This window comes from Pieris napi, chromosome 17, assembly GCF_905475465.1.
Source record: "Pieris napi chromosome 17, ilPieNapi1.2, whole genome shotgun sequence".
Taxonomy (NCBI): domain Eukaryota; kingdom Metazoa; phylum Arthropoda; class Insecta; order Lepidoptera; family Pieridae; genus Pieris; species Pieris napi.
The window spans coordinates 6,097,170-6,114,833 of record NC_062250.1 but is presented as its reverse complement, the minus strand read 5'-3'; the positions used below and the strand labels follow the sequence as shown (position 1 = coordinate 6,114,833).

The following is a 17,664-nucleotide window of genomic DNA, read 5'->3' as shown; positions in this document are numbered from 1 at the left end:
ACCGCATTTAAAATATAATTTTAATATGATGAACATTATTAATCTTCATGTAACATTTATTTTCACGGGTGCGTCATAAACACGTAGTTAATGCGATAAATCCTTTTAATCCTGAGTTAAATAGATTACGCTCCATAATGACCTAGACTGCATTATGTGGGTGAGCTGTATATATACAAATATATTGTCAATGATGACGCGTTTATTAAATAAATAGAATCTCTATAAACTCAATAATATATAGATTCATATCATTCATTCATTCCAGTTCACTTTAAAAAATCAGTGGCGCTACAACCTCTTTAGGTCTGGGCCTCAGATTACTGAATCTGTTTCAAGATTATTTTTAATCTAAAAGGCAAGGAGGTGATCAGCCTCTAGTGCCTTACACACGCAGTCGAGTTTTTGGGTTTAAGACGGTTTCCTCACGATGTTTTCCTTCACCGTTCTTGCGAAGTTAAATGCGTAAAGAAAGTTCATTGGGGCACAGCCGGGGATCGAACCTACGACCTCAGGGATGAGAGTCGCACGCAGATGCCACTAGGCCAACACTGCTCAATTCACTTAAAAGGGTTCCCAAATCTTACACATTGTATTTTTATTTCATTATTTATTCTACTGTCCGTGGTTTATAAAAACATCAGAGATACATGAGCACCTCAAAATCAGGACTGTCAAAGAGGAGATCAAGACCTGGAGTATGAAATACAGAAAAAGGCTAGAAATGCATCCTAATAAGCTTGCCACGCAACTAACCATACCGGACTTAATAAATAGACTTAAAAGGCGACAAATCCTAAGTCTTGATAGACACGGTTGAAAGAGAGGAGCAGTCTCGATGGAGATTTTGCTTTGAACAGGCGTGTGTTTAAAGCTGTTAGGCAACAGCTCTCAACACATCTGCTCATAGTCTAGCTGACTGATTGCAAGATGAGAGATCTATATAAAAAAAATATTTGTTCTACTAGCTGTATGTCACTCGGGGAAGCAATCCCGATCTTGCGAGATCCCGATCCCGCTAGATCTCGTGCCATTTTTCGAGATCAATCCCTAACATGACGAGATCTCGTAGAATTAATGAGATTGTTAGTAGTAGTGGCAGTAGTAGTATCAGGAAAGTTAATCTCATGGACAAGTTTTTACAGTTTGCTATACTGATAGCTATATTGATAGCTTACTTACGCTGGGGCCAGAGTTCTGTCAGTCACACAGAGCATTTTCAGCTGCTAGGTACATAGATATAGCATGCCGCTTATACTTATATATAACACCTGCTAAAGCTTGTATTAAAATAAGTAATGAATATGGTTCGTGCCTCGTTATAAATAATTGGAAGTTCTAATATATATGTGTCACAATAAATATTTTTCTTTAAGATACTTATTTCTTAAATATCTTAATGAACCTCATAAACAATGATTTTTGTAATCAAAACAAATTCGTATAGAAAGAAACGTATTCAATTCGTAATTACTTTATACTTCATAGATTTTGAATATTTAAAACGATTAAAGAATAATATTTAAATTTCGAAGTTTTTCTAATCCTGCGTGATGACAGTTCATAAAAGGCGGCTTTTTTTAAATCCACGACGCAATTACAACTGGTAATTTGCATAAACTTTAAGTCCTTAATTGAATTAATAAATGTCTAGTTGGAAAATAACGTTAGCAACGTTCAGCACTGAGATAATAATATTACGTCATTATCTCGACTGTTAGTTTAGACCCAAAGTATCGATTCCTGATATTACAATTATTAAGACTAAATATTAAAAAAACATCTGTTGGTTCGATACATCAGTCTACTTAATGCCTTTTATATCATGAGCTTTAAAGAATAAACTTAACTATTTCAGTTATATTTTCGAATGAGGACAAAAAGAAAGAGGTTATACAATGGCTGTCAGAGGTCGGACCAATTCGTATAGAGGAACTGGACACAGTTTGGCATCACGGGTGGATAGTGTGTGGGGCATTGGATGCTGCTCTCCCTGGCGCCTGCGCAGGTCATCCACCTACACGTCTTTCGTTGAAGCATGCGCAGTCAATAGCTGACCATTATCTTGGTGTTGAACCGGTCAGTTTACCTAATTCCTATGTGTTAGTTAGAAAACAAAATTGATAATTCTTTGAGTTTATTAAATACCCAGGTACCAGGCTAGGCTAAAATATGTTTCGGCTTGATTTTATTAATAACTTTTTCTTGTAAGAGTAAAATTAAAACGACAACATGATTGTCTCATTTGTGTCTCACTTTACGGTATTTCGCGTATGCCACGCAAAAAGCGTTGCAAGGCCAGTAAATTGGTTTATTTGGAATTTAATGGAATCACGCTCTTAAAATATATACATCGGTATGTTATGATACCATTATTTATATTTTTCAGATGTTCACTCGACAAGAACTTGATGCGAACGACTCATTGAGTAAACACGAAGAATGGAAACTTGTCGCGTTCTTAGACAAAGTTCGCCTTGGCATAGCAAAATTATCGCCACCGCCACCTACGAATAAAACCAAACCAGTAACTCCAGTCTCTAAGCCTACACAGTTTAGCCTCGACTACATCGCAAGGGGTTCAGGACTTACAGCAGCTCAAGTCAATAACAAAATGTTCTTCAAAATATATCCAACTGCCCAGCAGTCTCTCGACCCAGGGGAAATTACGATTCAAATAAGAGGTCCTAAGAAAGTTTACGGTCTGACTACATTGCCTCCGATTTTAGGTAAAGCCCAGATGATTCGCCAAACATTACTCGGTGCCCAAGCTAAGCCTAGTAATTACACCGAAAACGCCCTCCCCGTCACACATGGAACAGCCTACTTACGAAACTATGGAAATAACGACATGAAAAAAACCTATTACATACCAAAAACAAATTACGATATAAATATTACCGTGGAAAATAATCGAGACTTCACGAAAATTGGATATACGGTACCAACAGAAGGGAAATATGAAATAACTATAACGAGCCGAGATGAAAATATAGTGAGTTCTCCATTTATTGTTACTGCTTCAAAGAATATTGTTGATAACTTGGAGAAAGATAGTTTTAACTTAGAGGACGGTGAAGAAATAGATATTGTTGACGTTAAAACTGATAGAAAAGTAGTCCTTCGCATTGTAGATTTTGTAAGCGAAAAGATGTTATTAAAAGAAAATGGAGCTTTGGAAAAAATATCTGATGATGAAGCAAGGAATTTAATGGAGCTTAATAACATCGAAACTACGCCAAATGATTCGTTAAATGAGGAGACAAAAATTAATGATAATGAAGACAATATTTTACCAACAACAAAATCTGAAAAATTTTACTCCGTCGCAAATAAAGTTTTGAAAATGAACCGAGTTTGTTATGCGTTACAGGAAAAAAATAAAAACAAACAGCACCTAAAACCTACTATATCAGAAACAAAAGCTCATGGTGCTGTACCTGATGTCGTAAATTCTACGTTTGAGAAAAACATTCCGCCAAATTTGTATGAAAGAGAAAAGATAATAATACCTGAAAGTATATCCGTCTCCCTAATGATGGATAAGCCTCACCTGACTGATTCTGATAAACTAATATCAAGCTCGAAAAATAGAAATATGGAAAACGAGACCAACAAATTGTACAACCAAAATCTTCAAAGTTGCAAAATACTTCAAGATCTATTTGAAGATGACTCACAATCTATAGATACAGTTCAGTCGACAAACAACCCCTTTTTGAGTGATATGTACGATACAACGTTCACTGAGAAAGAATTTGGATCATTTATAACAAGTGAATACGAAGCTAATAATTCACAAAATGAAGAGTGTCATTCATTCTCTAATCCTTTTATAAATTTTGATCACACCGATAAAGAAGCCGAACAACATCTGGGCCCATTTAGTTCAAACTTCGAAGAAGGAAGTATTCAGACGGATCTTGTATCAATATGTACAGATGATATTCTCGACCGCATTGAAATAATTGATAATGAGTATACAAATCCTTTTATAACAACTGAACAAGCTGAGAAAACACTTGAAAATACACCTGTAACTGATTTTATAATAGGAGCACCTGTATCTTTACCATCAATTGTCGGTAATTCCATTAAAGAAACAAATGACAATGAGATCAATTTCCACGAGAGTTTTAACTTTAGAAAAGACAATGAAAATGTGTCGTTTTTGTCTTCACATGAAAGTTTGGAACAAAAAGAGGATCCTCCAGTAATATCTCCTTTTCATAGTTTAGGATCCGATACATACAATTTCCTTAGTCAGGGCAATTTACAGCGAAGTAGAAATATCTCACCAAAAGATCTTTGGGATTCTGCATATGTTAGTATCGACGATAGCGCAAGCTCCACGGATAATAACTACAATCATAATGATCGCTGTGTCTCAGAAACATTTGTAAAAAGTAATTATCTTAATAACGATTTGGTTGACATTGCTGGCGTGAAAAGCGGAGACACATGGAGTAGTTGTGAACAACCAGAGGAAAACTTAGGTCATGATGATTTGAGGGGTCTAAAATGGGAATTTAAACGTCAGGTTTTTACGCCAATCATAGAGGAAAACGAGAAAAGCATTACTTGCGGAACAAAGGATAACATATTTGAAACTGATACAGTATCACGAGCATTTGCTGAACTGAATGAAATTTATGATGATATTTTCCCTAAGCCAGATGAGTCTTCAGTGAATGAAGGCAGTGTAGTACAAAACCTTGAAGATGACTATATTATAGAAAATAATGATATCCGCGTCGATTCAGCGTCTGAAAATTTATCAGATGTGAAAAGACTTGCGGCGGAAATAGAAGGATCGATTTCTGAGGTTCAGGCAAATGATACTGAATCAGGTTCAGCAAGTCGTAGCCTTGATGGTGAGACGAAAGAAAGCTTTAAAAAGGATAAAACAGAGTTTGGTGACGCAGTTTACTCTAATATTGTTTTAGAGAAGAAAATGTATTGGGACGAAAAGATTCGACTTATAGAAGCGAAAAACATGGAGGAATTTAAACTTCAACAGAAAAGAAAACGTTTGTCGGCTAAGCATTTCCGTCATAATGATTCTTTAAGCAAACGAAAAGGCAAACAAATTATTAGAAACTTTTTAAATTCACCTAGCTCTTCCCCACAGTCAAGAGCTCCAAGAGAAGATGAAAATCAACTAGACGAAAAATCATCGGATTTAAATATGTCTACAAACAATTCGGCATGCTCATCAAATACGATTAAATTGGTAAAAAAATGGAAGTCATTTTGGGACGAAAAACTTGAAGATGAATATGAAGAAAAGCCTCAAGATATTAGCCGAAAATCTTTGAAAAGTGCAAATAATTCAGTTGAAATAGTCCAAGAGATAAAAAGCCCAACTACATTCGCTACGATTGAAACAGAGATGAAGAAAGATAGTGAAACTGAACCTGAAAACCCACTAACTCCCACGAAACATGAACTACCAGAAGAAGTATTTAAAGCATTTGAAACATGCCCAAAAAGATTTTTTGGTACTTCAAGAAAACACATATTAAATAAAATCGACAGCTTTTTAGGAAAACCCTCTATCGAACATACTCCTAAGCCTGAATGTAGCAACTTTAATCACGAAACTGGCTTAGTTTCTAGTCGAATTTCAATGTTTCATAATATTTCTCATACGGAAGACATACCTCGGAAAAGGAAAGGACCCACACCGAAATTATGTAATATAATAAAATCCGTAAAATTAAACGATACAAAAGATAATAGTGAAAGTATTCTAGAAACAAGTAACCAACGGCCATGCTATAGTGATGAACCTAGCAGCGTATTCAATGATGGGGAAAATGAAACATCATTCACGATAGAACTTTCTTTGAAAGATATAGACAACAAAATCGTAACTGCGGAAGTTGAAACTAGTAAAGAAATGGAAAATAAATGTCAGTCAGATATAACGAAAACTGTCACAGCAGGCAAAGAAGGTAACGACATTAACAAGGAAAGACTTTCATCAATACCTGATGATATTCAAAACAAAGATATTGTTGAAACAAATGAGCGCAGTCATATGAAATGCCGAAAGTTAAAAACATTCAGTAAGTCTGAAATGGATTTATTCAGCAAAACTTGTAGCAGTGATGGAAGCGATGATTTTGACAGACATAAATCCGTTGAAGACTTACCGAAAATTAATGTCAAAAACTTTATATCTTTATATGAAGACGTGACAAAATCAACACAATCGACTTTAACAAAAAATGATGCAAAACCATTTACAAGTCGTACACCTTTGTACAACTCGAGTTCGAGTCCAGGTAAGATACTATTTATTTTAATTCAATTATAAAATAAATCTTAGATTATGTAACTAACTTTGTTATTGCCCTTTACAGGAACTCCATGTAAATCTTACCAAAATCCTTCAGCTTCAAAGCATATCATTAAAAGCTACTCAGAATTAAAACCAGAAGATTCTTTAGAGACCGACAAGATTGTGGAAACACGATGCAGTTCTGTCCTAAGTGAAACAGAGTCAGCGCCAGAAACCGATAAAAAATACCTGAGCTTATCAGACATCGAGTTGGAGATTGTTGATAAAAATCCAGATATAGAACCACGTAAAGACAAAAAGCCTGATGAAATCTCTCAAGTTGACTATAAAAGTCGTTTTAAAATGGCCAAACAGTATTTTCAGTCATTAGAGGAATTAAGGGATGTAAAAAAAGATAGAAAATTAAGTGAATGTAAGATAGTATTAAACAATCATTCAATTGAATCTCTAGATGAAAAACCGAAAAGAAAAAGTCGAAAAACTAAATCTAACTCCTTGCCTTCATCTGAAATTGCTAAAATATGGAATGAAATGCAAGCAAAAGGAGATGATAAAGAAGATAAGAAATTGATTAAAATATCAGAAAAATTTAATGTAGAAGATTTATTCGAAGATGTCATGGAAGGAAGACTGAGCCGGCAGGGCAGTTTACGTGGTATCCCTCATAAAAAGGCTGTTTTAGAGGCTTTTAAATCTATGGAGAATTTATCAGACAGTAAACTTAACTCGTACGACATGGCTGTATCACCATGGAATTTCTCTCAGCAAAACCAGGCTAAGAATGCGCAGACGTACCTAAGCGAATATCCTTATTTACCCACAACCGATCCATCTAATTTTCAGCCCAGATTTGACGCAAGTGCATCTGGCCTAATATCTTATAATGAACTTAAGTCTCGACCCAGACGAAATAGTGTGCCAGACATAAGACTCAATCCTTCATTCACTGAGGATCTATAATTAATATTGTGTCATAAATGTATCCCAAAACTGTAGATGCCAGTTGCGTAGAGCCTTGATTTTAAATATTTCTCAAAATAACTATCGAATATTAGTGATGCTGAACATTTTACATAACAGTATTTATTTGTACCTTATTCTAATTTAACGTCGCCAGTTCCTATATCTTAATTAGATTGATTCATTTCATAACGAGTCGTTGTCTTGAACGAATTTGTATTGAGTAATAGACAATAGGGTTGATTCGGACTTGTGTTAATTTTTTTTTTATGTAGGAAATTGGCGTGAACTTAGCTAAGTTTTATTTTTGTGTTGCAATATTATTTTCAATTTTGTTATTTTTATACATTTAAGACATTTGTACAATTTGTACAGCCTTTGAATCTTATTATTATTGGTAAGAACGCATGTAGTTATTTATTCATAAATTTGTAATTAAATAAAAGATTTTATTGATTAAAGCTGTTTATTTTTATTTCACTAGAACACAACCTTTCTAAAGTCAAAACAACAAATTTTAATTTATTTTAAGTTGGTTTCTTTTCTATCAAATAAGTGTGTAATTGCAGTTAAATAAGGTTTAAAAACATAAATGTTCTTGAATTTTTTTTCAGTATAATGCCATTCCTGTACATAGTACTCTGTATGGTCATACACATTTCACAATAAAATAACTAAAACCTAGGAAATATACTTCAATGCAATAATTATTTTTAGCACTTAAAATATAGTTAACGCCACATAAAAATACTTTCAATAAATAAAACTGAATGTAATTTATATACAACATGATAAATTTCGATAAACAAGTTATGAACTCAACCTCCACAGAATAAATAAATAAGGTTGAAAGTAATTTTCTGTTTATTAAAAAAAATATGAAGTATAACTGTTTAATCGCGCTGCAAATTTAATCTATGCTTGCTTAGTCTACCTTTTCATCTTACATTTATTTATTCTGTAGTTGTCATATGGGTTATAATTAAAATTTATAATTTTTAGTGATAAGTCACATAGGTTAGTTTATCGCTGATGAAAAACAATTTCTCCACAAATTATTCTAACTTGCCAGAAACTAGTCAATAAATCCAAGAAAAGTGCTTGAATAGTGATTCATAGCAATTATTTTAACAATCGCGTTTAAGAAGGACACGCGTGAACCATAGACAAATACTAGTTATTTATATATCACATTCATTAGCTACTTAAATGTCAACTGATGATTGTCAACTGTCAAAGTAGAATGGTCAATTTCAAAAGTGAGGTTTTCCCAACGCGGTTAAATCCGCAAATAAAATTGAAATGTAAAAAAAACTAAGGGACATTAATTGTACTAAATATTATTATATTTCTTTTTGAGTTTAATATATACCAATATACAAACATTACTCAGCACGCTAAAATGTACATGTACAAACAATAAATGTTTTTTTTACATTTAAATAATCACAAGTATTAGTCATTTAGTCTAAAATTTTGTTAAAAATTAAAAAAAAAAACTTTTTTAACTTTCCACCCAGAATTATGCTGTTCGGCAGGGGCTTTAAGATTACCGGTACAGATATTGAATAGCAGCTGATATCCGTATCCTTACTATGTTACTCTCAATAAAGAAAACATTAATGAAGTTAATAATTAGCCAACGCTGACCTTGGATTTGTACAATAATTGGAAACAAACGACGCAAATAGGTGTCAACTCAAAAAAAAATTAGTGTTATGTTAAAATAAGGTGTCATTGGCATAAAGTTCAAACTATTGTAACAAAAAAAAGGTATCATCAAAACAAAAGCAGTCGTCAAATAGGTTTCATGTCAAAAAAAAATATAAGCGCCATTAAACAAAAGGTGTCATTAAAAAACAATAGTTTTCTTGTCAGAAAAATTGGTGTCAATAGCTAATTATATACATAGACGGATTTTTTTTTTTAATGAGGAATTAAAAATAATTAAGAGTCCCTTGAATTTAAAGCATATTTTAGTACAAAATTCATGTTACTTCGGAAGTAACGCGTTCGGGCATGACTGTTTTTAATAAATCAATTGTGAGAAAATTCCTAAAAAATTCGTTTATAGATATTGGCCAAGTAGGTTAAGCGTGTTATTCGAAGTAGGACTTGTATGTCTTTAACTCTTTACCTAAAACAACGTCCAAATATAACGTAAAATCCCAAAATCCCCTGAATTTTTTTTTATGCAAATAACGCCATCTATGTTTATCATTACAAAACTTCATACACGTCGTCCAATTATTGTAAAAACCCCAGGTTGGGGTTATTGGTTTTCGGCATTGAGTTCACAAAGTTCACTGGTATACGTTTAAATGTTCATAATCTCGCAAAAAATGCTAAAACAACTAAAATTATTTAATATTAATTTGCACATATGTTGATGCTGTATCCGCCCGTCTCCACTGAAGCCAGTCAGCCATTAATGGATGAGATCGATCGCCTCTCGCTTCCAGCTGTTGGTAATACGCTTCCCGGATTATGCGGAACGCGTCCACGCTTCTGTATGGCAGCTTTGTTATGGGATCTATGTATCGAGCTGGACGTCTGAAAATTTAAGTAAATTTAAATTAAATAATAACTATTTTAACTTTTTTTATGGAACAGTGGGCGAAACTGCGGGCGGCTCGTCTGATGTAAAGTGATATCAGTCCATAGATACTGACTGAGAACACTGCCAGAAGGCTCGCAAGAGTGTTGCCGGCCTTTTACCGGACTTGAAGTGTTGGGTGTTTTCTATATAGTCTATCTATTAGAATCAAATTTGTAGTACAGATACCGGCAAACTTCTTGAGCATTAAACAAGGGAGTGGGGTCAACTGATCGACACGTCACTCTCCCGCCGCCGACCCAAGGCAAGGACATTTGTTCAAGATGTTTGCCGGTATCTGTACTTGCGTACACCAAAAATAATATTTAAAAAATTTGAAAATTTATTGAACACTAATTGTTCAAGTTACCTAAATAGTTAATTGTATTAAAACTATTCATAGATTGTGTCTGTATTAAAAGTCAAAAAGGCGAAAATTAATCATAAATAAAATTCCCTAAAAGCTATCTATATTACATACTTGGTGACAGCACAGAGCATCTCTCTCTTCCGCCGTGGTTTGCTCTGCGGGAAACATTTGTTGAACGCCACATTCTTTATATCATTTTCGAATGAAAGCAGAGTTCGCTCGTAGTAGGTCACGTTGCTTTTTGGCTTCGGTTTGTTTTCCGTTCTGCAATACATTTATCCCAGTTATATTTGAATTACGACGTTAAACCATTCTAAAATTAAATACGCTTCGTAATATTTGAATTTCGAATTTAAAACCATTCCGCAATTTAATACGTTGCGTAATATTTGAATTTCGAACTTAAAAACCATTATGCAATTTAATACGTTGCGTAATATTTGAATTTCGAACGTAAAACCATTCTGCAATTTAATACGTTGCGTAATATTTGAATTTCGAACGTAAAACCATTCTGCAATTTAATACGTTGCGTAATATTTGAATTTCGAACTTAAAACCATTCCGCAATTTAATACGTTGCGTAATATTTGAATTTCGAACTTAAAACCATTCCGCAATTTAATACGTTGCGTAATATTTGAATTTCGAACGTAAAACAGTTTTGAAATTGAATACGCATTAGGAAAAAATATATTATTATGATTCAGGTCAGATTAATTTGATTGATTCTATTAATACTAAGTTTCTAACAATTAGTCCGCTAGTCTAACAGTTAGGATTTTACTGCTATTTATATATTTTATTACATTAGATTCAACACAAACGCATGACATTAAATAGTATATAACTAGGTACTAATATAAGGTATTCGCGAGATCAAAAAAATGGATTTAAGCATTTTGTGATGTTCTAGGCTTTTATGATAGTAACTGTGTCTTATAAATAATGCTTTTGATTTATTACATACTTCTTTTCATCATTTAAAGTGATCTCTTCATCCGGCCCAACGACTTCAATTGTCTCTTTGGGTTGTTCTTTTGTTTCACTTTCTTCGCTTTCAATCTTCGTCTCCATATCAACATCTTGAGGTAGCTCTGAAATTTAATATAAATAGAAACACGAAAAAACACAATAATTTATTTAACTTAGAAAACAGTAAAAAAGGGTACGTGTACTTATGTACGCGCGTAAGAAGTTATACTTTATTTGGAATTATTAATAATAATACATACGGATAGTTAACCTCAATTGTATTAAAGCACTTAGGAAGGTTGATGAGCACAGTTTTTTCACAAATATTTTTTAATATTAATTCAGACGCACATATAAAATTCGCACTTGTATATTGTAGAAACTCAAAGCATGTGGATAAATATTATAAATATAAATACACAGTGATTCACATTCTGTTAATTTTGTGTCACGGTGCGCGCGCATCGTAAAACTTCACTCATCAATTTTAAAACGCCCCTAAAGAAGTATAACTTCAAAAATCTGATATAAAATTTGTTATCACTTTTTGAACATCTTGTCAAAGCCATCAAAATTTCAAAGGAAGATTTATGACCTAACTCATCCTAGGAATGGTAGACCTAGGACATGACATAATACGCAGTAAGTTTAATTTTTAACCAACTTCAAAAAAAAGGAGAGTTTGAGCAGTTTGTACGTGAGTGTTATTAAGGCAAACACGTCTAACTGTCTTGATAGTTGCGTTACTTTTATTTAAGAAGCTCATTTTATCTCTTCCCTGTATTTATGAAATAAAAAAATAAAATAAAATATGTTTATTAAGGAACATAAGATACATGTATCACTTATTCCACTTCATTAAATTTGAATTTGTAGGCATCTCTACTCATCGGCAAAGAAGACAGAGGGTGTAGGCCGAGAGAAAAAGCCGGCGTAAAAAACTCTCTGTACTCTTTTAAAATAGCAAATCATCAAACAACACTTATTTTAAAACAAATATCGCAAATTAATTAAAGGTAGCCTGTCTAGCACTAGTCCCAGGCCCTTTTATCAACTAGATAATCGTTGACTTTATAGTAAGCCTTTTTACACAGCTTTTCTTTAATACATTTCTTAAATTTATTGAAAGGCAGAGATAAAAGAGCCTCTGGGATTTTATTACAGAAGAGTATCCCTTTTCCCAAAAAAGAATTACTAATTTTAGATAGTCTAGTACGGGGAAATTACAGCCTGCGTGTATTAACATTGTGCGTATGTTCTATTCTAGTAAACTTATCACTATTTTTGTATACATACATAATATTTTCATAAATATATTGCGAGGGAAAGGTAAGTATATTAATTTCCTTGAATTTATCTCTAAGAGATTCCCTACATTTTAAATTATAGATTGCACGAATAGCCCTCTTCTGCATGATGAAAATAGTTTCGACATCAGCAGCATGACCCCATAATAATAAGCCATAAGTCATTAAGCTATGAAAGTAACTAAAATAAACAAGTCTAGCTGTATCGACATCAGTTAGTGAGCGAATTTTTTTAACCGCGTAGGCTGCAGAACTAAGTCTCTTCGCCAATCCGTTAATATGAGGGGACCACTGAAGTTTTGAATCCATGGTGATTCCGAGAAATATATTATGTATTAGAAATGTCCTTATTCGTGCACAGAAACATACATATTTTTAAGGCAAATGTAGAATTCCAAGTAAGAAGTAGACATGGGGAGAAATTGGCTGTGCCGAAAATCAATCTGGAACTGTTTCGGAAAAACAGCTTTTGTATGGCCATTAAGGTTTACAATAATTTACCAAAAGAATTAAAAGATCTTCCGACTAGTCTTTAAAAATCGACTTGGTATATTACTTTTGGAAAAAACAATATTATACAATAAATGATTATTTGCGTGAGACACTGTAATTTAATAACGTACGATATGTACGATACAAATTATATAAGAACTGACCAATTCATATGACCTAATTATGTAAAATTCCTTTAAAGAGAAATTACGATTGTACCTTACACATTTTTGTATCATAATCTTGCGATAAATTATTATTATTATTATTATTATTAAATTTGTTCAGTATATATACGTGTTTTCTGTCTATAATTTTCTCTAAAACTTAGCAATATCTGACCCATCAATTTCTGAAATTGGCAAATATTCACAAACACACAATAGTCCTTTCAAAAAAGCAACATTCTGCTACAAAGTAACCAATATCTTTTATATACATACCCTCTTCATTCTTAATAATGTCACTATCATTTAACTCCGTAGGGGCTTCTTTGTCTTTTCCATCTTCTTTTGGCAATGGTACAGCAAATGAGTGATATCTGAAAAATGTTTTATTGGCTGATGTATTCATACAATATTATTATTATGCAGAAAAATAATTTTAAAAAAATATATCGCTAACGAAGCGTTCAAGTATTACGTAACGAATTTTGGGAGGGGGGGGGTCTATTTGTAAAACGTTACGATGCGGGGCGGGGATTAAATTACGCGTTATTGTTAATATTTTTTTCGACTTACACCACATAATAGTAACTAAAGAGTCACTAAGTGGTCACGAAACGTTTTATTATACTTGGGTACAGTACTGTACTTGGGTACTGAAAAGCGTTACGGCGTGTTACATGGGGGGGTCAATAATCTTTAAAAATTGCGTTTAGTAATACTTGAACGCCTAAGGAATTGGTTGGTGCCTGCGCTACAACGGGTCTTAGTTTGGTCATCTTTTTTATAAGGTAAAAGCCATCTGTTCGTACATCACAGGCTTACACTTACTTGATAACTGGACCAGATATACTTTTCTTCACGGGCCTAACTTTTTTTCTTTCCAATTCACTTTGTTCATACCGTTCTGGAATATTAAAAGTATTATAGCTGTTTATTATCTTAATAATTGATGTGGCTTTAACAATGTATTACTCGTATATCTTCTTCTTAATATATATAAATTACGTGTCACGTTGTATGTCCGCTATGGACTCCCTAAACTACCAAACCAATATCAATCAAATTTGCACACCGTGTGTAGTTTGATCCAACTTAAAAGATAGGATAGCTTTCATCTCTATTTATACCCGCAATATTATTTTATTGCAAAATATTTGTTTATTATTTGATAGTCACAATTGTAACAGATGGCGCTGTGTTGAAAGTACCAACATTTCACATAAGCTACAATTTAATGGCATTACCACCAAAAAAGCATGGTGGTCCCCATGACTGGTGTTCTCCTACCGTTTCCCTTGAATAGGTTACTACTATGCAATATAACTAAAACCTTAGCCACAGCAACGCTTGGCCGGTCTGCTAGTTATAGTATATTTATTGCTTTAAAATTACAAAATACATGATTTTGATTCATATAATGTTGCCCATGTTAAAAACTAGTCCCTTACCTAAACTCTTAAGATTCTCCGCCTCTGTAATAAGTGCTTCTTCCAACAACTCTTCTTGTGTCAAAACTCTCTCTTCTGTCTTTCTTGGTTTCTTTTTCTTTAACTCTGATCTTATTTTAATTCTTTGTTGTGTCTCTAGAGATTTCACTGCTGTACTTTGTCTAATAGATTTTCTTTCTGAAATTGGTACAAAAACATGTCCAAGGTTCAAGATGGGGGACCAGATCTAAGTTAACACAAATTTTGATTTGGTACTGTCCAGTAGCTTTGGGAGCGTTCAAGTATTACGTTCCGCATCGTAACGTTTTACAAAAGGACCCCCCCCCCCCCCAAATTCGTTACTTAATACTTGAACACTCTCTTTACAAATTCTATTTAAAAATTATAATTTTAACCAACACACATAGCTTACAAAGTGAAAACTACTTGTGAAGTGTTGAAAGAATAAGTATATGCAATACAATGCTAACAGAATGTTACTAAGGTGAATATTTTTTTTTTTTTATTTATTTATTTATTTATTCCATATCATTTAACAAAACAACACTCCTATAATATAACTATGATAAAAATTACTTTATTATTCACACAATTAATTACGAATATTTACCTAAAGATGTGTTTAGGCTCTGGTCAAGTTCATTCGCGTCCTTAGACTTCGGTTCTCTTGGCTCTTTGGGCTTTTTAGGCAAAAGTTTCTTCTTTTCTATAGCTTTTTTTATTTTATTAGGATCCTGAAATATGTGATTACAAGATATTAATATATATAAATGATTGTTTACTTCAATAACCTATTATACACTACATTATGTTACTCTTTACATTGTGTCAGATATTAAGAACACCCATTGCCCTTCCAAACATAAGTTGCATTATTGTTTTGTATTCTTATATAAAATCATACTTAGTACTGGAACAATATCATGTCGTCTTTTAAATATGTATAGATGTAATGAGATTCACAATTTAAATGGGCTAAGGATTTATATGCTACACCATTCAAAAAAGATTTAATATTTATTTTCAACCATCCTCTTTTGTTTATAGTACTAGTGGACATTGGAAATATAAATAGCCCATGGTACTCAGCATTCACCTATTTATTCACATAGTTAACCAATAAGTGTAAGATTTCATAAATTTGTCCATTGCTTTTGGGTCAATTTATATATTATAGAAGTATAGATAGCTAAATTATATATGGAACCTTGTTATATTTCCTCAATATCTTCTGAATGGATGTTTTATAATAATGACATATTTGCATATACAATATATTGAAAAGATAAATAAGCATTTGTCAGACTATAAAATAGTTTATTATTTTAGCATTTAATACTAAAAATGAAAAAGATATTAGTATGATGACCATGAAATGGAAAATTATATAGTTAGTTCATTGATGTTGTGGTTACTCACTTTATAAACCTTTCCACTACTTTTTTTCTTCTCTTTTGCTTCCGTTTCTTGATCTGAAGTAACTTCATCATTCTCATCAATATCAAAATCTGAATCAACAACATCATCTACTTCTCTTTCTTCCCTGAATGAGAATATTATAATGTTAATAAGTATAGTTACTGCAGTTAATCCTAAATATGTTCAATGACATATACATAAAGCATATTAAGCAGATACATACACATAGTCTCGGTCTTCAGCTGCTTCTTCAAAACCCCCATAAGTTGTCTTGTAGAAATCATCTTCTTCTTCTTCATCTAATAGTTTTGACATACGGTTCCCAGCATTTGATCGACGCTCTCTTTGAGCCATAGTTACTAAATCTATGAAGTATTATTTATATCCTACCAATTACATAGACTCCTTATGTAATGCAATGGTGATACTTGTAACCAGTTACTAGACCTATATTTTATTTTATAAGTGCTAAGACCATTTTAAATAAAAATGTTTTCAATAAAGTACCAACTACCAGACCGTGCAAACTGCAAACTGTAAACATTAAACAAAGAGTATAGCACTGACTAGTGACTACTGAGCACAGATTTAGTTTTTTTTTTCTTTTTGGAGTTTATGGCCTGGTATCTAAACCTTTGGGCCAAGTCTTGAGTATTCTTATTCGGTTTATTATAATTTCCCCACCGTATTTTTGATGAATTTATATAGAGGCACGTAATAGGATCTATTTTTTAACATATCACTCGGGCGGCGGCAGGGATCTTGCACTGTCACTTGATTTTGCACTACCTATGTCACTAATTTCAGTCACAAGAATCAATCTCTCAAACGAAAAGCAGTCACATAAAATATATAAAATTTTCGATATCACCAACAGAATTATTGCAGAAGGTGCAGTAGCTGCTCTCCACTATGCCCAACCGAGCCAGGTCGGCCGGTACGGTGGAGTGACCACAACGCAGTCTGTTTATAATATTACATATATAGTCGTAATAAAGTCCCGACTGGCCATATTCAGACAGATTTAGTTGAGGAACTTATACGACAGACAGAGATAGGGCCAATATAATTTTTAAAATATTAATTATTGACACCTCATAAAAATTCAGTAAGGCAGAATTTGTAACGGCAATATATTAAATTACTTATTTTTCGAAGTTGAAACTGCATAGTAGTTTAACTCTTAATTCTGATTACATTTATTCTATTGTAATTATTGTTTTAAAGATAATTTGACGGTTTACTCTCACCATTCTAAACAATTTCTGTTCTGACTTACTGAGGAGACTTAACGAGGTTCGAATTATAGAGATTCCACGGTAAAATTTACTCCATGGTTAAGATACAAGTCACAGATTTTTATTGAAGTTGTTAAGTACACACGCAGTGTCTGTAGCCGGCTTTGTTTTTTATAGATCAGGGGGCAGGAGGTTCATGATGTTATTCTCGCGAGTGAGTTGCCGGCGTTTTAAGAATTAGTACCCTCTTTTCTTGAAGGACTCTAAATCGAATTGGTTCGGAAATACGCCAATGGGCAGCTGGTTCCACACAGTGATGATGCGCGGCAAAAACTGCTTTAGAAAACGGAGGGTCGAAGGAGACTTGTTTGTTCTTCCAGATGTG

The 17,664-nt window shown here is 33.1% G+C and overlaps 2 protein-coding genes across 3 annotated transcripts in view; one reads left to right on the top strand and one right to left on the bottom strand.

Annotated features, from left to right (window-relative positions):
* Positions 1–7,728, top strand: part of LOC125057694 — a 32,406-nt gene extending 24,678 nt beyond the window's left edge. For both annotated transcript variants that reach the window (XM_047661503.1, XM_047661502.1), the window contains exons 3-5: positions 1,859–2,079; positions 2,390–6,290; positions 6,369–7,728. In XM_047661503.1, coding sequence (XP_047517459.1) covers positions 1,859–2,079; positions 2,390–6,290; positions 6,369–7,267 — 5,021 coding nt within the window. In that variant the 3' untranslated portion in view covers positions 7,268–7,728. The remainder of the gene's footprint in view (positions 1–1,858; positions 2,080–2,389; positions 6,291–6,368) is intronic.
* A 1,888-nt stretch (positions 7,729–9,616) lies between these two features.
* Positions 9,617–16,546, bottom strand: LOC125058045 (vacuolar protein sorting-associated protein 72 homolog). Its single transcript, XM_047662052.1, has 9 exons — positions 16,265–16,546; positions 16,042–16,165; positions 15,233–15,356; positions 14,623–14,799; positions 14,003–14,078; positions 13,451–13,548; positions 11,204–11,330; positions 10,345–10,497; positions 9,617–9,820 (listed from the first exon to the last, which is right to left on the bottom strand). The coding sequence occupies exons 1-9, from the start codon at positions 16,393–16,395 to the stop codon at positions 9,628–9,630; spliced, it is 1,203 nt and encodes a 400-aa protein (XP_047518008.1). The 5' UTR covers positions 16,396–16,546; the 3' UTR covers positions 9,617–9,627.
* Positions 16,547–17,664: the final 1,118 nt, after the last annotated feature.